Consider the following 21,912-nt stretch of genomic DNA (forward strand, 5'->3'; position numbering starts at 1 on the left):
GGAGGGAGGGAGAGAGAGAGGGAGAGAGGGAGAGTGTGTTAAAAGAGAGTGAATACTCACGGCTGCACCAAGCCAGGAAGAGCTGGTTAGAAACAGAAAGTTCCAGAGCAGTGGATGGCTGGAAGTGCTATCTGTCTGATGTTTCTCTTGGAATAAGAGGAACAGAATGGAACTCTGTGGTGGTAGTCTGAAGAAAGAAGTTACCATCTGGAAAACCCTGATGCGGCAAGTTTTATCAGCGAGACCTTGAGGTGACTAATGATGGTACCTCAGTTGTGGAAATCTTGGAACAACAAATCTCTCTCTGCAAACCCTACAAGTATCTTCTTGAGTGGTAAACATTTACCTTTCGAGCACCAAAGCCTGGTGAACTTTATACATGTTAAATTCTGTACACAGTATAAGAATTGCCTGAAACCTGAGAACTTGGAAGAAAAAGAAGTGAGATTGAACTGTTAACCAAAGAACTTTTCTAAATTTACACACACATTACACACACGTACGCTTAGAATTAGAAGGGGGTTAATTTGAGTTAGTTAAGTATAGAGATAAGTTAAAGTTTGATTCTGTTTTTATGTTTAAAGTTGATTAAAAATAACTTTTGTTTTAAAAACTACTTGTCCTGGTGAATTGCTGCTGGGTTTGGGGTCCTTTGGGCTCATAACCCTATGACTGCTCAGAACTTCCAGTATTTTGGACTTTGCAGTCACAGGTCTGGTTCGAGCAGGCCAAAGCCCAGGTCCATCGGTGCCAGATTACCGCTGCCGCAATGAAGTACTACTATGTTGTTTCATCGCTGGACTGCACTGCAGGGCTTATTGTCGACTTCTTATGCCAGCCTCCAGCCAACGACAGGTTTGAAGCCATCAAAGACCTGCTCATATGTGTTTTTGGCCTTTCCCAACACAACAGGGCAGCACGACTTCTCCATATGTATGGCTGGCCAACCACACTCCTTCTGAACTAATGAATGAGGTGCTCATGGACAGACATAGGCCCTGACTGCTTTTTGAGCAGCTTTTTCTCGAGCAAATGCCAGAAGACATCCGTTTGCTGTTTCCAGACAAAGACTTTAATGACCCCCATCCCTTAGCAGCCTGAGCTGATGAGTTGTGGCACACTAAGCAGCATGGTAGACTTTTGATTGGGTCCATAGTGGGGCCTTGGCAAAGGGCATCAACCCAGATCACTCCGGATAGCGGTGCGGTGCCAGACACGACAGGGCTCAGCACAGACAGAGAGCAGTGTTACTATTACAATCTGAGTTGGGGAGCTGCAGTTCACCTCTGCTGTCTTCCCTGTGTCAGAAATAAAACCTCTCACACATGAGTCTCTTTAAAACTGATGACACGACAAGCTTTATTTACAAGTCTGCAGAGTTGGACTTAACTGGTTTCTCACCAGTTAAGCCCCGATACATACAGTGCATTGATTTTTATACCTTTATTATTTGCCCTTCCCCTTCTTATTAATACTGTTTTAATTGGTTAGTATTACAAAAACATTCTAAGTATAACTGCATTATTAATTATCACGTTCGTTACGTACGCTGTGAACTCTACATTCACTGAATTCTGTTTCTCACACTTCTTATCAATCCTTTGTCTCCTGTATGTCTCTCACTATGACCATGAAAAGATAGGTTTAAAAAAACATATTCAGCAGCTCCTTCTGTCCTTGACTGCTAGTAAACTCTCTGTCCATTCTGGCTTCCCTGTTTATGATTAATCATCACATTTTAACTTAAGTCTTTTTAACCTAAATTCTCTATATCACAATCCACCCCTTTCTCTCTTTAAAATGTGTTGAATATATGTATAGATATGAATGGGGATTCTAAGCTAGGGAAGATAAATGTTTTATGATACATTAATCTCACGCTGAAATAAAAGTCTTACAGGGTCTCCCATCCCCCCTGGTTGCATAGCTTGTTCGACCATGGAAATCACCAGGCTGCGTAGACAGGGAATAATACAGGGCAAAATAAGTAGGAGGAATAAAATACCTCCGATGACCCACAAGAAGGTACGCCACCAGGTTCCTCCAAACCATTTGTCCATCCAATTAAATTGTGGGAAAGGATGCCAGGTTTGAACCGGTACATGGGACAATGTACGAATATTATCAGCGATTTTACGAACAGCTTTTCCATTATCATCAATCTGTAAGCAGCAGTTAGTCAAATTAAGTTTGCCACATACACCTCCTTCCGTGGCTAGGAGATAGTCTAGGGCTAGACGGTTCTGATATATAGCAGAGCGCATTTGACCTTGCTGGGACGCAAGTAATTGCAGGGCTATAGCTGTTTGATTTGTAACAATTTCAAGCACTGCTTGTAAGCGAATTATGCGATTTAACATATATATAGGAGTACGATAACCCCAAGATCCATCTTGAGCCCATGTAGCGGGACCATAATATTGAATTATGCGTTCTGGAGGCCAATCATCTCTCCATTCTCCCAAATGTACCGTGGTAGAGCGGGGTTCACGATGTAATGTATCAAAGACCTTCACGCCTAATTTATGACCGTGATCGTGGGGTAGAAGGAAAAATTCTGGGCAGATTATTCCTAGGAAACAAGTTCCACTCCACTGTGAGGGAAGACGAGTATAAGCTTTATTACCACATACCCAGAATAATCCATTTGGGGATACTCCATACTCCCTTTCCCAAACTCTTTTAAGAACAGGATTTGATTGGTATGGTCCTGTGATGGTGGAAGTGGTACAATTCCAAAACTGAATACTGCTATTAGACAGGGGTAGGCAATTAGTTTTAAAAACAGTGGATAAGAACCAAGTCTGAGGTTTAGGAAACCAAGTGAAAACACCAGGTGAAATGCGAATCCATACAGCCTTGCAGGGACTTTCTCCTACTGGGTATTTGCCGGCTCGTGAGAGACAATAAAAACCAGAGGGGACGTTAGAGAGAGACCAGGTTTCTCTTGATCTCGTTCGGTTAGTTATCCAAATGCGGGAAATCATGGTCAATGAATTGAGAGGTTCTCCCCACCAAGGCCATTGTTCTGACATCCGTGGACCCCCGCAGACCCAACAATTAGTTACATTAAAAGTTCCTGCAATTTTAGTTGCCAGATCTACAAAAAGGTTATCTCCCCCAATTGCATTACCGAAACTTACATGGTTATTTGGATGGACTCTAACTAAGTCCGGCTGTCTTAAAGGGACAGGCAATTTCAAGTGTGGAGTGTAACTTTTCATTGGAACAGTACGTTGGTGTATGCAAAACCAGAGTCCATCAGGGCATGGTGGGCTTGAGTCACCTTTCCAACCGTTAAGAGGGAAAGGAGTGGTATTAGGAATCTGTAAATAATGACCCATATTATTTCCTTCTTTTTCCACACAAGGGGTATATGGATGTTGGGTGGTATTTTCTGCCCAGCATTTCTCAGGAACTGAGGTATGGGAAATGAAATTACCTTCCTTTCTTCCCCAAATGTGGTCCTGAAATAGGACCACTGTATCTCTGCATTTCTTACATTTCACACCTGATAAAGACATAGGCAAACTAAGAAAAATTAAAGAACATAACAATAACATTGTGAATTAAGTCTTTTTGCGAAATCGTAAGGTAAGAGGTTTTTCTCCAGGAATACAAGTCCAATCTGAGTTCGTATCAGGGTCCTGTGGCGCCTCTACAGGTCCCTTAAATCTGGATGCGTGTGTCCACCCCTTCTCTCTTGTTCGTGCTGCAGCTTCTGTAGTTAAGAGAACTTGGTATGGACCTTCCCACTGGGGCTGGAGCTTTTCAGTTTTCCAGGTCTTGATAAGAATCCAGTCTCTTGGTTCCACTTTGTGTAAAGAAAAGTCTAGAGGCGGTGTTTGTGCCAATAGTCCTCTCTTTCGTAAATCTGTAAGAGAGCGTGACAGTGCCTGTAAATAGTTCCTAACAAATATATCCCCTTCCCCAAGGTGGGACACCCCTCAACTGTACTCCAGAAGGGAAGCCCAAACATCATTTCATAAGGGGACAGCCCTACATCTTTTCGTGGGGCAGTACAAATTCTTAATAAGGCTAGGGGTAGACACTTTATTCAAGGCATTTTAGTTTCCACCATTAACTTTGTCAATTGGATTTTTAGTGTTCCATTCATACGTTCGACCTTCCCTGAGCTTTGTGGATGCCAAGGGGTATGTAATTTCCAAGAGACCTGTAATGCATCACAAATCAATTGCTGGATTTTTGAAGAAAAATGTGGACCCCTGTCTGAGTCTATAGAATCCATTATACCATATCTGGGGATTATCTGCTCTAGGAGGAGGCGAGCTACTGTAGAGGCTGTAGTATTTATTGTTGGGAAGGCTTCTACCCATCGGGTAAAGTGATCTATTATCACCAACAGATATTTCCATCTTTGAACTTGAGGTAACTCTGTGAAGTCGATCTGGATACGTTGAAAAGGGCGTATGGCTAATGGTTGACCTCCCATGGTCCCTGTCCTCATTATCTTCTTATTAATTTTTGTGCATAGGTAACAATTTTGCACCTCTTGTTGGGCCAAGGTGTAGATTCCCTTACACACATATTCTCGAAGCACTGTGTCACATAAGGCTTGGGTGCCCCAGTGGCTCTGTTGATGCAGGTGTTTTAAAATATTGCAAGTTATTTCTTTATTTAGAACAATTCTTCCATCTGGTGTTTTCCATGTTCCATCAGGTAACTGGCTTGCGCCCAGCTGATCCATGTTCTTTTCTTCCTTAGCAGTGAAAATGGGAGCTGTCTTTATGCCTTGTCTTATTGGGATTAAAGTCAGCAAACGGACTTCTTGTTGCATGGCTGCTCTTTTGGCTTCTTCATCAGCCAGTCTGTTTCCAATTGCTGTCGGGTTATCTCCCCTTTGATGGCTTGGTATGTAGACCACTGCTATTTCTTGGGGTAATGTTAAGGCTTCTAAAGTCAGAGTAATCATCTGTTCGTGTGCCAATTCCTTTCCTCTTGATGTAATTAGACCACGCTCCTTCCAGATCTTACCAAAGGTATGCATTACCCCGTATGCGTATTTGGAATCTGTGTAAATCGTTCCAATTTTCTTTGCCAGTATTCTGAGGGCTCTCTGCAAGGCATATAGTTCACAGGATTGTGCTGACCAGCTTCCGGGTAGTCTCGTGGATTCTACTACTTTCCAAGTATTTCCTTCTATTATAGCATACCCATTTCTTCTCATTCCGTCAACACATCTGGCGGAGCCGTCAATGTAGAATTCATATCCTTCTCCCAGCGGAGTATCGCAAAGGTCTTCTCGGGTCTTGGTCTGAAGATCTGTCAACTCGACACAGTCATGCTCCACCTCTTTCTCTGTTTCACTGCCGTATAAAAACTGAGCTGGGTTGCAGCTACTAATTTTTGCAAACTAAATCTTCTCCAACCATTAAAATGGTTTCATACTTTAATATACGAGAATCAGTCAGCCATCGATGGGCAGTTTGTGTTAATAAAACACTCACAGAATGGGAGGTGTACACAGTCATCTTTCCTCCAAAAGTAAGTTTACGTGCTTCCTCTACCAACAGAGCAGCAGCCGCTACTCCCTGGATACACGTCAGCCATCCGCGAGACACTGGGTCCATCATTTTGGAAAGGAAAGCCACTGGGTGTCGCTGACCGCCTTTTTCCTGTGTTAAAACTCCCACAGCTGTTCCTTGGTTATGAGTGACAAATAGCTGGAAGGGCTGTTTTAAAGAGGGCAGAGTGAGCACTGGGGCTCGTGTTAGGCGATGTTTCAAGTCCTCGAACCATCCCTCCTCCTCCTGGGTCCATTTCAATGGATAGTCATTTTCATTTGTCAGTTTATCATACATAAACTTCACCAAAGCTGAGTAGTCCTCTATCCATAACCTACAGTATCCTAAGAGTCCCAGGAATTGTCTTATTTCCTTCTTATTACGGGGTAAAGGCATTCAAGTGATTCCCGCAATTCGTTCAGGGGTAATTCGTTTCTGTCCTTTACTTATCTGGTGTCCCAGATATATCACAGTTTTCTCAACAAACTGTAACTTGTTTCTGGACACCCGTAGACCCTTTTTCCCCAGATAATTCAAGAGTCTAATGGTCTCTCCCCTCATTTCTTGTTCCTTGGGTCCTGATAATAGTAAATCATCCACATACTGCATTAGTTGGGAATCATCAGATTGTGGATAGTCCATCAGGATTTGTTCTAGCATTTGTCCAAACAGGTTTGGAGATTCAGTGAACCCTTGGGGCAATACAGTCCACCGAAACTGTCTCCGTCTACCTGTCCATGGATTTTCCCATTCAAACGCAAACATATCTCTACTTTCCTCTTCTAATGGACATGTCCAGAAGGCATCCTTCAAGTCGATAACACTAAACCACTCATGGTCTGGGGGAATCCGACTCATAATAGTATAGGGATTAGGCACCACTGGGTGGCGGGTCTGAACAATAGCATTCAAACTTCTTAGATCCTGAACTAGGCGATAGGATCCATCTGACTTTTTTACTGGGAGTATAGGGGTGTTATAAGGTGACATGCATTCTTCTAATAGTCCGTCTCGTATTAAAGTCTCAATTACCGGCTGTAGCCCTTTTCTCCCTTCCAAAGAAATAGGATACTGACGTTTCCTTACCGGCTGATGACCTGGTATTAATGTGACATGTAAAGGTGGGATGTCCAGACCTCCTCGATTTCCCTCCTTATACCAGACTCTCTCGTCAATCTGCCGTTCATCCTCTTCCTTTAAAGCGCAGAGGTGGACTCGCACTTCTCCGTCCACAGGGAGAGCACCCAAACCTAGGAGAGCCTGTAAGTCCCTTCCTAGGAGGTTAAATCCAGCCGAAGGTAATAACAAGAGGTCTTGTACCCCTTCTCTTTCTTCCAGTTTCACTGTTACTTGGGGAATTATTGATACCATTCTGGGAGCCCCTTCTATCCCAGAAATTGTCAAATTACTTTTTATAGGCTCAGTTCCGATTGGCACAGTTATTACACTACTTCGTTCCGCTCCTGTGTCCACCATAAACACCACCTCTTCTCCCTTGGGACCAATTTTTAGTTTTACCAGGGGTTCCCTCTTATATTTGGTCCCTAACATTTGGAACCCCTGACACCCCTAATCTTCTTCCATAAGTTCGAGGGCACGCAATTCCCTCTTGTATCGGGGACATTCCCTCTTAAAGTGTCCTTCCTCATTGCAGTAATAGCACTTAACGAACCTCCGGGGTCTTCCCTCTCTTGGATATTTTGGATTGTTTAGAGGAAGGTTTTGTTTTCTTTCCCCTCTAGATTCAGCATTCATCTGTCGGATAGTCTGTACCATAACCTTTGTCGCCTTCTTTTGATCTTCTTCTTCTCTCTGCACATATACTTTTTGTGCCTTTTTTAACAGTTCACTTAGGGGTTTTTCACTCCAGTCCTCCTCCTTTTCTAGTTTCTTTCTAATGTCTTGCCATGATTTGGAAACAAATTCAATTCGAATAAGCTGTTCACCCATTGGTGTACTAGGGTCCACACCAGCATACTGTTGGACATTCTTTCTCACCCTCTCCAAAAAATCAGTAGGGGATTCATCTTTCCCCTGGTGGTTCCCAAATGCCTTGGTAAAATTGTGACCCTTTGGCACAGCCTCCCGTATCCCTTTAATTGTCCACTCTCTATATTGTCTCATACTTGCCAATCCCTCGGGTGTTCGTTTGTCCCACCTGGGTTCATTTAAGGGATATTTTTGTTCATGGGGTCTAGGGTCCCCAGGTTGTTCATATTCCCACATGAGGAGGGCAGCCCGTCGAATCATCTGCCTCTCCTGGGGTGAAAATAATGTTCCCATTATTGCCTGCATCTCTTCCCACGTATATGTGTTTGGTCCCAAGAATTGGTCAAGCTGTTCAGCCAGTCCTATAGGATCTTCCAATAACTTTTTCATTTCTTTCTTAAATCCCCGCACCTCTGTACTAGTTAGGGGAACATTCACATATCCCGTTCCCCCTCCCGGTCCTCCCATAGGAACTTCTCTCAGGGGATTTAGGTTTATTGAAAACTTTGATGGTCCTGGACCAGTCTGGGATCTTGTCCAGGGTCGGTTTACCGGTGGAAGTTTAGGGTCCGACTCCCTTAATTCATCCTTTTTATCCCGGCCCCCTTTGGGGCAATCAGATTCATCACCTTTCCCCTCCGGTAATAAGCTTTCCTCGGGCGCAGTAGGCACCGGGGGAATATAAGGAGGGGGAAGGTTGTCCAGGGGTTCCCATTTCTTTTCTCCTGCCACTCTCAATTTAAAACATTCTGTTAAGGATCCTGGCCAGGGAACCCAACAAAATGCATATGCTGACTCTTCTTGATTCACCTTTGGTCTCGAATTTACATATATGTTTAATGCTTGTCTAACCCAATCCTCATCAGATCCAAATTTCGGCCACCAGACCGAGGAACCTTTAATAGGTTGTTTTGACCAAAGGAGACAATATTGGACCATCTTTTTCTTGTTTTTGTCCCGATATCTTTTACTATCCCAATTTTCAAACATTCTCCCCAAAGGGCTGTCAAGGGGAACTCCCAGGAATTGTCCTGAATTTTCAGACGAGCCCTTAGATTTTGATCCTCCCATTTTCCCACCTAGATCTGTTTATCGTTGCTGAGGACCCTCTCGCTCTGGACCCTACTCCCTTCCTCTCAGACGCCTCGTCGGAGGTGCTGTCCCTCCTTCAGTTACCGCTGAGGTTTTCCTGGGGTTGACCCCTCTCTTCTCGGCACTTCGTCGGAGGTGCTGTCCCTCCTTCGGTTACCGCCGAGGTTTCCCTGGGGTCTATCCTAGAGTCCCGCGACAGGGTCCTCACACAACGACAAAAGATCTATACTTAATCTATTCCGTTAGGTTTTTATCCAAACAGGTGTATCCCGTTACACCTGTTACCCAATCCCCACACCACAATCGTAAGTCGTCACTTACCGGTGTCTTCCCGGGGATTGAACCGTCACCCTTCTCCTCTCCGTCTTGTCGTGTCACCCTGTCCGGATACCACTCGCTCAAGCCGCCCGAAGCGACGAGCAAGGGACTAGGAGCCGCTGAACTCAGCGGGGTGCACCGCCTCCGATGTCCCTCTTCTCGCCTCCCCTCACGGCCGGAGTGTGGATCCCGGACGAGCCCCCATTTGTCAGAAATAAAACCTCTCACACATGAGTCTCTTTAAAACTGATGACACGACAAGCTTTATTTACAAGTCTGCAGAGTTGGACTTAACTGGTTTCTCACCAGTTAAGCCCCGATACATACAGTGCATTGATTTTTATACCTTTATTATTTGCCCTTCCCCTTCTTATTAATACTGTTTTAATTGGTTAGTATTACAAAAACATTCTAAGTATAACTGCATTATTAATTATCACGTTCGTTACGTACGCTGTGAACTCTACATTCACTGAATTCTGTTTCTCACACTTCTTATCAATCCTTTGTCTCCTGTATGTCTCTCACTATGACCATGAAAAGATAGGTTTAAAAAAACATATTCAGCAGCTCCTTCTGTCCTTGACTGCTAGTAAACTCTCTGTCCATTCTGGCTTCCCTGTTTATGATTAATCATCACATTTTAACTTAAGTCTTTTTAACCTAAATTCTCTATATCACACCTGCATGCATCTGGGAAACGCCAAGACCAGCCATCGGTAGTGACCGCGATGACCGTCCACAAGAACAACACTCAGACCGACGGTTCTTGGTCAATACTGGGGCGGAGGTTAGTGTGTTTCCCTCCTCCGGCCAAGTCACACATTCAGGAAAGAGGGGCCCTCCTCTCACAGCCACTAACAACAGCAGGATCTGGACGTATGGGTCACGGACAACTCCACTCAATTTGGCTTGTCGCAGTTTAGCTGGTACTTCATCATTGCCACTCCTGGGAGCTGATTCTTTGTAGATCTCAAAGGTCGCCACCTAATTAATTCGAAGACTTTCAAGTCCCTCACCCTGCACCCCATGGCGTTGTCTGCATCTCATCTCAACTCAGTGACACACTTGGATAATGAATAGGCCAGAATCTTAGCAGAATTCCCCAGCATTATTATTCTGCAGTTCACAATGGCCGAACCAAAACATGGAGAAAAGCACCACATTCCAACTCATGGACGTTCCCTGCAGGCTCCAGCACACAGGCTACCTCTGGATGAATTGTAATTGGCTAAAGACAAATTCTGACACATGGAGGAAATGAGGATTTTCGTCGCTCCGACAGCCATTGGGCATCACAGCTGAATATGGTACCTAGGGCGTCTGGAATGTGGAGACCTTGTGAAGACTATTGGCATCTGAACGACATCACTGAGGAAGGTCACTACCCGGTTCCCCATGTACAGAATTTTTCTGCGATCCTTCACAGCGCTAAGATTTTCTCTAAAATCGACCTGGTTCCATCAGATCCCAGTCCACCTGGTCGACATTCCTGCCTTTAATTACCCCGTTTGGGCTATTTGAATTCCTTTTGGATTAAAAGACGTGACCCAGACATTTCAACATCTAATGGACAGCCACCTGTGGCAGCAGCACTGGGCCCATCTCTGTCAACTATGTCAGTGGCTAGATGATCATGGGTTAGTGATCAACCTAGCCAAATGCCAGTTTGGCCTCACATCCATCGATTTCTTTGGCCATCGCATCAATCAGCATGGAGCGGTTCCACTACCTTCCAAGGTCGAGGCCATCTGCAAATTTCCAAGACCCTCTACCATTAAAGGCCTGCAGGAGTTTGTTGGCATAATTAACTTTTACCTGTGTTTCATGCCAGCTGCAGCCAAAGTTATGCAGCCACTTTTTAAACTCTTGTCCGGGCATCCCAAGGAACTGAAATGGGATGGTGAGGCCGCGGCTGCATTCGAGACTGCCAAAGGAGCCACTCTGCTCACACACCCATGGGTCGACATGCCAACGGCTCTGACGGTGGATGCATTGGACACTGTGGTAGGCGGGGATCCTGGAGCAGCTCATCAATGGCATCTGGAAACCTCTGGCTTTCTTTAGTTGTCATTTGAGACCACCGGAGAAAAGTACAGTGGTTTTGACAGGGAGCTCCTTGCCCTCTACTTGACATTTTCGCTACTTCCTAGAGAGCAGAGGTTTCACGGTCTACACGGATCACAGGCCGTTGACTTTCGTCTTTGCCAAGATGTCAGACATGGTCAGTATGACAATGATAACAGCTCACTGACCTTTCAGAGTTTACGACTATGATATAACACATCACCGGAAAGAGCAATCAAGTCATCGACGCGATATCCCGCACCACCATCACTTCCCTCCATTTGTCTGCTCTTGTTATAGACTACACGGCTTTGGCAGCAGATCAGGAAATGGTCAAACATTGAACTGCCATATTTGGACTGAAATCAGAGGACATATGTTTTGGTCCACCAAATGCCTCCCAGCTTTGTGACGCATCCACTGGCCATCCGAGGCCCTTTGTACCTGCTGTGTGGCGACGTCAGGTGTTTGTCAGGTTGTCAATTAGAATGACAACAAGGCTTGTGGTGGGCAAATTCTTGTAGCACGGCTTGTGCAAGCAAGTTGGTGCTTGGGCAGGGACATGCATCCAGTGCCAGACCTCAAAAGTTCAGCGCCTCACCAAAGCCTCACTACAGGATTTTGTACCCATGCAGTGCAAGTTTGATCACATCCATGTGGATATTGTTGGCCCGTTGGCCCTGTCCAAGGGTGCTACTCACCTCTTCATGGTAGTAGACAGGTTCACGAGATAGCCAGAGTTTGTCTGGCTCTCTGACACCTCCGCCTAAACTTGTAAGAGAGCCCTCATCTCCAATTGGAAAGTGCATTTTGGACAACTCATGCATATCTCTGTGGTGCGCTGTGGTACAGCAAGCAGAGACAAAACACAGAAAAGGCTGTACTACCATCTTTAATCCACTTAAACTCTGTTGTACACCAGTCTTGGTGGCTACACATATGACTGCTCTGGGAGAGGCCAGCTCAAGTCTATATACTGGCCAGCTGATTGATAGCCGGCCAGGAGGAGTCAGCCTCCCAGGTGGTCTTCCTGCAGGTACAGAAGTCGCCCTGCAGTAGGCAGGAAGAGCAGCCCAGTGCTGTGGTTGTATCACCACATTCACTCCCTTCTTAAAATGAGTCCTGGGAAGGGGTTATCTCGGTGCAGGGTGATATTTACAAGTTCAGGCGGTCTGGCGGCCCTCACAGGGTTGGATCCTGGTCAATGGTTGGCGAGGATGGAGTAGCCTGAGGGTCGGCTGGGGCCGAGGTGGCCGGGGCGACCGGTGCTGTGGGCTGGGCGATGTCTGGCAGTGAGGGGGTGTATGTGGGGGTCTGGTCCATGAGGAATGAGGCCTTCTGGAGAGGCATGGGAAGGAGGTGGGCTCCCGGTGAATCCTGGGCGGGCCAAGGGTACCCGTGGTGGGGAAGTTGGGCAGGGTACTCGTGGGGGAGGGGGCAGGGGGTTTCTGCTGGTGCCAGATCCCTGGTTGAGATAGTGTCTTCGTGCCCACTGGGGTACCTGGTTGACATGGAGGAGAAGCACTGGTCCTGGAGATATTGGGGGAGTGATCCCAGTTGTCAATTTCCTAGGAAATGAGAGGCGTTCATGAGTGATCTGGTTGGTAGCCATGCACAAGAGTGACCATGTGGCATGGAGTGCCTCGGCGAGGGCCTCTTGCCAGTAGTCAACAGACCAACCTTTGGACCTCAGGGCCAGGAGGTCTGCCTTCCAGGTCACCCTGTTTTCGCGCTCCATCTGCCTGTTGCCCCTCGGGTTGTAGCTAGTCATGCAACTAGTCACAATGCCTCGCGCTACCTGGTATTGGTGCAGCTCCTCACTCATGAAGACGGACCCCTGATAACTGTGGATGAATGCCAGGTATCCAAACATAGTGAAGATCTGCATCAGAGCCATGATAATGGTGGGTGTGGAGGTGTCTGGGCAATGGATGGCGAAGGGAAAATGGGAGTATTCATCTACGACCATGAGGAAGTAGACATTCTTGTTCGTAGAAGGCAGGGGGCACTTGAAGTTAATGCTGAGCTGCTCGAAGGGCCGAGTGGCCTTGACAACGTGGGCCTGTGGCAGGTGAAAGAAGCACGGTTTGTATGCTGCACAGACCCTACGTGACTCGGTCATGGTCCGGACGTCTTGGACGGTGAAGGGGAGGTTCCGGGACTTGATGACATGGTACAGGTGTGTGACACCTGGGTGACATCGGGTGTCGTGCAGTGCCAGCAGTTGGTCGGCCTGCACAATGGTGCAGGTCCAGGACAGGGCGTTGGGGGAGTCATTGAACTTCCCTGGGTTATACTGGATGTTGTAGTTGAACGTGGCCAGCTCGACTCTCCAGCACAAAATCCTATAATTCTTGATCTTGCCCCATGGATGGTGCTGTACATGAAAGCCACTGCACACTGATTGGTGAGGAGTGTGAACCTTCTGCACGCCAGGTAGTGGCGCCAGTGGTGGACACTTCCACAATCACCTGGGCTTCCTTTTCAATGGCAGAGTGCCCAAGGTCTGAACCGTGGAGGGACCTGGAGAAGAAGGCCATGGGTTGCCTCCCTCTTGGTGAGAGTGGCCACGAGGGGAACATCAGAGGCATCGCACTCCACCTGGAATGGGGTGTCCTTGTCCATGGCATGCATCGTGGCATCGTCGATGTCCCGCCTGATGTGAGTGAAAGCTGCATTGTCCGAAAAAAAGGTGAATCCACTGGGAGTAATAGGAGAAAAACCCAAGGCACCTGCGGAGGGCCTTGAGCATGTTGGGGAGGGGCAGTTCCATTAGTGGATGCATGCGTTCTGGGTCAGGACCAATGACACCATGTTTTATGATGTACCCTAGAACGGAGAGGCGGGTGGTGCTGAACATGCACTTCTCTTTGTTGTAAGTGAGGTTCAGCTCCTCGGCGTCTGGAGAAATCTCTCCAGGTTTTCATCGTGGTCCTGCTGGTCATGGCTGCAGATGGTGATGTTGTCCAAGTACAGGAAGGTCGCTCTTAGGTTGTGCTGGTCTACCATGCGGTCAATCTCCCACTGGAAGACAGAGACCCTGTTAGTGACCCCATGCATAACCTGGTGGAACTGGTAGAGGTGCCCTTCTGCCTTGAAGGCAGTAGATGGTTTATCTCAGGTATGGATAGGGAGCTGGTGGTAGGCCAACTTTTGATTATTAAGAAGGCTTTATCATAGGCTATTTCATTGACCATGTTGGCTATTTGGGGTAGGGGCTAAGCATCCAGTTGGGCGAACCGGTTTATGGTCTGGCTATAATCGATGACCATCCTCGGTTTGCTACCCACTTTTACCAGGGACTGGTGCTATGATCTCTTCTGCCAGAAGCCGCCTCACTTCTGTCTTAATGAAGGCTCTTAGCCGGTATGGGCTTGCAGTCTGGCGTCGAGTAGTTGAAGAGGGCGGGATGGGTTACCTGTAGCATGGAGAGGCCGCAGGTGAAGTTGTTGGACTGTGTGGTATGGAGTGTGAGTGGAGAGGGCCGCAGAAGGCAAGGGTGAGGGTTTGGAGATGTCACTGGAAGTCCAGCCCTAAGAGGACTGGGGCGCAGAGCTGGGGCATGACCAGAGCCTGAACCCTTGGTATGCTCCCCCCCCCACTATCAATCCCACTGAGCTGCGACCAAGGGACATGATGGAGCGGTCCTGGGCAGTGAAAGCGATGGAAAAGTTCGTGGGATAGATTTTGAGCTTTAGTGTCCAGGCCACGTTTGTGTGCATGAAACTCTCAGCACTACCGCTATCAAACAGGCATTTTGTTACCTTCCATTGACAGTGATGTCCATCATTGAGCACCCGAGTCCATGGGGAATGTCCCTTTTTAAGGTGATGGACACTAGCACCATCTTCTTGTCCAAGTCGCTGCTCCCCGATGGATAAGGTGAGTAGTGGCCGGTGACTTCTTTCTGGGGTGCAGGGTGCATTGGGAGGGTGATCCAGTATGTGCCCATATTGTCCATGAAATCCCCTCGATGTGGTGCATGTGTCGCAGCAGTCGGGGACCAGCTGGTCGCACGTGTTGTCGGTGCAGTCGGGCAACCTGACTGGCAGTGAAGCCAGAGATGATGTTATCTTGGCAGGCAAAAGTGATGTCTTCGGTGTGGGCAGAAGTCGTCTGGAGGTAGATTGTGGTGCATGGGGTGAGCACACTGCAGGGGTGCAGGTCGGCGATGGGGGCACGTGGCAGCGTTCGGTAAGACTCCCAGCTGGTCACGGAGGGCTGCAGCGCTCCCGACAGGCCTGGTAAGACACACCTTAGCGAAGTGGCCTTTCTTCCCGCATCAGGAGCAATGCGAGTTCCTCGCTGGGCAGCTTTTGAGGATTGTAAGTCTGACCCACACCAGGACCCGCAGTACTTAGAGGGGCAAGTTGCGCCGGTGGCTGCGATTGTCTCCTCCACATAAGGCCCTTCAGTGACAGCGGTCGTTTGCATTTGCCAGGCCAGGGTTTGGGGGAGTCAGGCGTTGAAGACCTCGGCATGATGAGCTGCAGCCTCCAGGGAGCGGACCACCTCCATTATCCTGGTTACAGAGGCCATGTTTTCCTCCAGCAGCTCCTGTCGAGCCCTCCTCGAGCGCAGTCCTCGAGCGCAGCGTTCGCGCACAGGCATCCTTGATCAGTCTTTTCACTTCCCCTTCGGTCACCCCAGTCTCAGCCAGACATAGCCGGGCTAGCTCCTGCAGGGCCCCCAAATAGGCATCTGCCTTTTCACCTGGCTGCTGGGACCTGATGCTCAGCAGGTACTGGGTGTAGACCACATTTGTCGGGGGCTTGTACATGCTCTTCTGGACGGCCATCGCAGGTTCATAGTCCGTGCAGTCCTTGATGGCTGGAAAGCTCATAGGCCCAGCTTGAGCACCATGGGCCGTTTCTGGTTGGTGTTGATCACCTCAGCCTGTGTTAGGACGATCGCCTCAATCGCGTGCTTCCAGATCTCGAAGCATGCCTGGGCATTCGGGTGTTGGAGGTCGATCTTCTGGCTCCCGATCATCGGAAACTTCTGCATGGTCTCTCTTTATAATTTTTACTGGAATAAGTTGTGGTGTGCGGAGGTTGCAGCAAGCAAGCACAAACTCTGAAAAGGCTGTACAACAAGCTTTATTCCAGTAAAGCCTAGAGCATAGAAGAATGAGGGGAGATTTGATGGAGGTACTTAAAATTATGAAGGCCTCAATAGAGTAAATGCAAATAGGTTTTTTTCCACTAAATTTAGGTGAGATTCGAGCCACAGGGATAATTTAAGGATGAAAGTGGAAACATTTAAAGGGAACATGAGGGTAAACCACATAGAAAGTGGTGGAAGTGTGGAACGAGCTGCCAGCTGAAATGGTGAATGCGGGCTCATTTTTAACATTTAAGAAAAATTTGGGCAGGTAGATGGATGGGAGGGGTGTAGAGTGCTATGGATTGGGTGCAGCTCAGTGGGAATCATAGTTTGGCAGAGACTAGAAGGGCTGAAGGGCCTGTACTGTGCTGTAGTTGTGAGGAGAGGCTGGATAGATTGGGTGTTTTCTCCCTGGAGCCCAGGAGGCTGAGACTAGTCCTGACTATAAAGTCATTGATAAGGTAGGTGATTTTTTTCCCATGCTAGGGAGGTCTAAAACATAGGTTGAAGCAGAAAGGGGAAAGATTAAAAGGGGACCTCAGCGGCACGTTTTTCCACATGTGGAACAAGCTGCCAGATGAGGTGGTAGAGGTGATTCAACTGCAACATTATAAGTACAGAAAAAGAACAGGCTTGGTTCACCCATCTAAATAATAACCTCACTCCAGTTCCCTGGCAATGCCCTGGATTATGGAGAAATCCTGGCCACTGCTCTTGTACAACAGTCAGATTACATTTTGACACATACATCTTATCCTACATGGAGCCCGGTCATTGTGTGAAATACCTTGAGATATCTCAACGTTCAGTGTCCCTGCATTACAAATGAAAAACTGATTAAATGCTCTCTTGCACTGCCAATGTGATACAAAGGTCTGATTAAGGAAGGTTACAGAAGGTAATTCCTTCTCTCCTGAGTAGAATTCTCCACATTTCATGGGGATTAAGATCAATCCTTGCAGGAGTGCCTTTGGTTGAACAAAAGCTTCAGGGAACATTGAATGAATGAAGGTCCATGTTCCTTCACGTGATGACCTCACAGAGGATCCATTCATGAGTTGAGAACAAGGCACTGTTCAGTTCAATGACAAGCCACGTGTCTCAGGAACAATGCACGATGCCTCCACATAATGCTGTGGATGTAAACAATCAAAATGTTATGTACCAGAAGTGCCCATCCCATTTGAACAAGATAAACCCCTAATGATTGAGTGGCCCCATGTTACACTGTATGTGTCTCAAAGGCATAAATATTATCAAAAAGGCAAACAATGGAGAGTTTTATTTAAATTTAGAGATCCAGTACAGTAACATGCCCCTCAGGCCAACAAGCCCGTGAACCCTATTATACCCATATGACAAATTAACCTACTAACGCTGCATGTCTTTAGAATGCGGGAGGGAATGCACATGGACAGTGGGGAATTTTGATCTGAGTTGCTGGTTGTAACAAGGTTCCGCGAACCACTTCTCTGACCACGCCAGCTGAAACATTGATGCCATATAGAGTATGGAAAGGACTGAAATTTTAGTTTGATTGTTGACATATTAATATGTACCCTAACAATATTACCTTTGACAGTTAGTGCAATGTGAATACAGTGCCAATGACCCATGTTTGAATCTAGCACTGTCTGTGAGGAGTTTGGATGCTCTCCCCATGTCTGCAAGGGGTTCCTCTGGGTGCTGCGGTTCCCTCCCATGTTCGAAGACATATGGGGTTAGTAGATTAATTGGTCAAATGGGTGTATTCGGGAAGCCCAGGGTGGCAGGCCGGAAGAGCCTGTTCCTGAGCTACAATTCCAAAAAATGTTTATCTTTTATTCAAAGGGAATGAAAATTTAGTTTGATTGCCTACATATGAACATTTATCTTTCCACCTATTATTTTCTAACATGCATTGCAATGCAGGATCATATTGCCATGGTTCCAACTAGAGTCACAGGGTCACAGGTCCTTCTGATCAACACTGACCAAAACGTCCCACTCACACTGGCCCCACCACCTGGATTAAGCCCATATCCCACTAAATTTATTATCCTCCTCTGGGAAAGGCTCTGCATTCACCCATGAGGCAGTTTGCATCCTCGAGCTTTGATTGGAGATTTGCCTGGAAGTTTCCTCTCACTATGTCTGACTGGAAGTTTCCAACATTGAACACCTTTCTGGGGGCTCCTCTGTTCTTTAGCTTTGGCTTGAAGTGAAGGTTGAGCTTGCAGCGAACAAGCCGGTGGTCAGTGTGGCATTCCGCGCTGGGCATGACCCTGGTGTGGAGCACATCTCATTTGTCTCTTCCTCGCACCAGAACGTAGTCCAGGAGGTGCCAGTGTTTGGATCGGGGATGCATCCAGGTGGTCTTCAGGCTGTCCCTCTGCTGAAAAAGGGTGTTTGTAATGACAAACCGCTGTTCTGCGCAGAGCTCCAACAGGAGGCGCCCGTTGTTATTGCACTTGCCGACACCATGCTTGCCAAGGATTCCTGGCCAGGTTTCTGAGTCTTTGCCGACGCGAGCGTTGAAGTCACCAAGGATGACAACCTTGTCAGCTGTAGGGGTGCGTTGAATGAGATTGCGCAGGTCAGTGTAGAACTTGTCCTTTTCTGCTGGTTCCGCCTGAAGGGTTGGAGCATAGACACTGATGAGAGTGATGCGACACTTGTTTTGAAGGGGGAGTCGCATGGACATGATTCGGTCCGAGAGGCCTGTCGGAAGGTTTTCGAGTTTGGAGGCAATGAAGCTCTTGACCATGAAGCCAACACCAGATAGGCGTCGTTCAGCCTGAGGCTTGCTAGACCAGTAGAGTGTGTAGCCCACGCCATGTTCTTGGAGGCTGCCTACATCTGCAAGGCGGACTTTGCTGAGAGCGGCTATGTCGATGTCGAGTCTGAGGAGTTCATGTGCGATGAGGGTAGACTGACGTTCAGGTCAGTGGCTGTCAGCCTTGTCTAGCATGGTTCTGATGTTCCAACATGCTAGCTTGAGTTTGTGTGTATCTTTTGAGGGGGAGGACGTGGACCTGTCCTCGGGCCTGCGCAAAGGAGCTTTTAGGTGGAGTGCAGTGTGCGCAGTACTGGCCCCACCCTTTACACCCATGGTTCGTGTGCCGTGGCCAAACAAGCTGGGACATGGCAGCGAAATCCTTTGGTCGTAGGTTTTATATCAGAGTGACCTTCTCCTATGCAGGTTGCTTATCCGGGCTGAAGAGGCCTGCCTCCCCTTTTAGGTCGAACCATTTCTGGAGATTTACGACTGCTGTCCTCAGTTATGGAGTGGTGCACCCTGGAATCGGCCTGCGTGCGTTTACTCCTGCCGCGGCCGAGTAAAGGGGATGCAGCATTGGTTGAGGATCAGAAAGAAAAGTTCTAGTAGAAATGTTTTAAGACTGGAGAGAACTCTGCAATCGAGTTCACAGTTGTTAGTGTTTAGACTATTGTTTTTTGAGGTGTGTATTAAACTCTGAAATACACTAAACAGTTCTCATTGACCGCTCACGACCCAGGGCTTGGCTGCCAACGGTCAGGCTGTGCGGGCTGCCAGGGTTTGCCTGGCGACGGCGGCCTGTGTTCAGTGCTCGGGCAGCGGTGCGGGCAGGCCCGGTCTCGGCTGGCTGTCTCTCCCCGCGATGTGGCCGTTACCTCAGGCGGACTCAGGCAGGAGAATGTACTGTTTCTTTAATATATTTAATATATTGGTCACATGGTCTCTGTTCCAGGAGCTCTTCCTCTCTCTTCAGAAGTAGCGAATTTGAGTACACGCAGAGCCCGATATATTCTTGTCATAATTCTAGCCATGCCCATCATAATTTTATAAAGCTTTATAAAGTCACCCCTATGCTCCACGGAATAAAGACTCATCCTATCTACCCTCTGCCATAACTCAAGCCCTCCAGTCCCTGCACCATTCCAGCCAATCTCCTGTTTCCAACTTGCTGATTTTCTTTCTACAGATAGGTGAGCAGAACTGCACACAGTGTGCTCCAAGTGAAGGCTCACCAATGCCTTGCACAGCTGGGTCATGAGTCCCAATGTTTGTGCTCAATACCTTGCTCACCAGAGTCACGACTTTCAGAGATCGATGCATCCATATCCCACAGCTTGCTGTTCTCAACACTTTCTGGGGCCAAGCTATTTAATCTTAGTTTGACATTATTCTTAAATTTAAATGTTAAATTTAGTCATACAGCACGTTAACAGGCTATTTCAGCTCACAAACCCATGCTGCCATTTTGAATGGTGGGAGGAAATCGGAGCCCCCAGGAAAAACCCATGCAGACATGGGGAGAATGTACAAACAACCCGGGATTCGATCCCCTGTCCTCATCACTGGCACTGTAAAGGCGTAATGCTAACCTCTATGCAGCATCTCACACTTGTCAGAGTTAAATTCCATTTGCCACTCCTTAACTCACCTTCCCAACAGATCTTCCTCACTGTCCGATTTCCGAAACCAACAATTTGTAAATGTACTAATGGTGTTAACTGCATTGCCATCCAGATCATTAATTTGTTGTCCAAATAGGTGAATGGTGGTATCTGGGGGTAGATTAGGGGAATGGGAAGAAAATACAGTGTGATTAATGCAAATAGGTGCTTCAGGGGAGGGAAGAAGTTGTTGGCTGAAGGGCCTGTCTGTGCAGTAGACCTTTATGTCTCCTTTAGCTGTGCTGAACTGTTGTCAGCAAGGTCCCATCTGATATGAAATGTCCAAGTGGCAGCAAGCAATGATTTGCCTTTGTAAAATGATTAGGTCATTGAACTGGAACAAATTGATTCTCTCTCTCTGACATCGGAACCTTGCGTCATTGCCTTTATTTGCATATTTATTGACTTTGGCTGTGCCTTCAGAGGCAGAGTGTTAAAAAATATGCTCAAGTAAGTGTGGGACAAAGAGAGAGAGAGTGTGAGTCAGGGAGACAGAGGGGTACCAGAGGGAGGGAGAAGGAGAGAGACAGGGGAGATGGTATTTTGGCATGTAGGTCTTTGCTTTATTAATTTGGCACAGTAACAGACCCTCCCAGCCTACGAGCCCGTGCCACCCAAATACACCCAGGTAGCCAATTAATCTACTAGTCCCGTACTTCTTTGGAGCACATGGAGGAAATGTGCGTGGTTGCACGGGGAATGTACCCAGGTTGCTGGCACTGTAACATCATTGCACTAACTATTCAATTCATGGTTGATATATTTTCCTCTTAACCCCTTCTCCTTCCTTTGATTCCCTTCGTAATCAAGAACATATCTACCTCTGTCTTAAATCTCCCCTCCACAGACATCCAAGGCAATAAATTCCTCAAATTCATGCCCTCTGTGTAAAGGAATTGTTCCTCATCTCTGTTCTACAAGGACGTTTTTGTATCTGTCATATCAAAAAGATTTAAATGCTCATGTGAGGTCCTGGTGAGGCCAGACTGGAACATTTTGTGCAGATCTGGCCCCCAGTTCAGGAAGGGTCAAAATCTAGGTGACAGAGAGGTATAAGTAGAAGGCTTTTACTGGGTCAATCCTGGGATAGGGAGTTGTTGCAGACTGTCCCATGGCCTATCGAGTTTTGGAGACTAAGAGGTGATCTCATTGGAAATTACAAGGTATTTTTGTGCAGATGTGGTGTTATGACCCCAGAGGACCCCAAAACCAGCAGCAATAGATATTCATGGTTGATATATTTTTCCTCTTAACCCCTTCTCCTTCCTTTGATTCCCTTCGTAATCAAGAACATATCTACCTGTGGTTTAAGTGGTTACTTAAACAAAAGTGGCTTTTAATGATCTTTCAACATGAAAACTGAATCACACTTTAACTTAACTCTATTAACTTACTT

The 21,912-nt window shown here is 47.1% G+C and overlaps 1 protein-coding gene across 1 annotated transcript; it reads right to left on the reverse strand.

The window, feature by feature from the left end:
- Positions 1 to 1,330: 1,330 nt before the first annotated feature.
- LOC138759104 (endogenous retrovirus group 3 member 1 Env polyprotein-like) lies at positions 1,331 to 9,601 on the reverse strand. Its single transcript, XM_069929014.1, has 2 exons — positions 8,928 to 9,601; positions 1,331 to 3,874 (listed from the first exon to the last, which is right to left on the reverse strand). The coding sequence occupies exon 2, from the start codon at positions 3,561 to 3,563 to the stop codon at positions 1,860 to 1,862; it is 1,704 nt and encodes a 567-aa protein (XP_069785115.1). The 5' UTR covers positions 3,564 to 3,874; positions 8,928 to 9,601; the 3' UTR covers positions 1,331 to 1,859.
- Between the last annotated feature and the right edge of the window lie 12,311 nt (positions 9,602 to 21,912).

This window comes from Narcine bancroftii, chromosome 3 (assembly GCF_036971445.1).
Source record: "Narcine bancroftii isolate sNarBan1 chromosome 3, sNarBan1.hap1, whole genome shotgun sequence".
Classification (NCBI taxonomy): Eukaryota; Metazoa; Chordata; class Chondrichthyes; order Torpediniformes; family Narcinidae; genus Narcine; species Narcine bancroftii.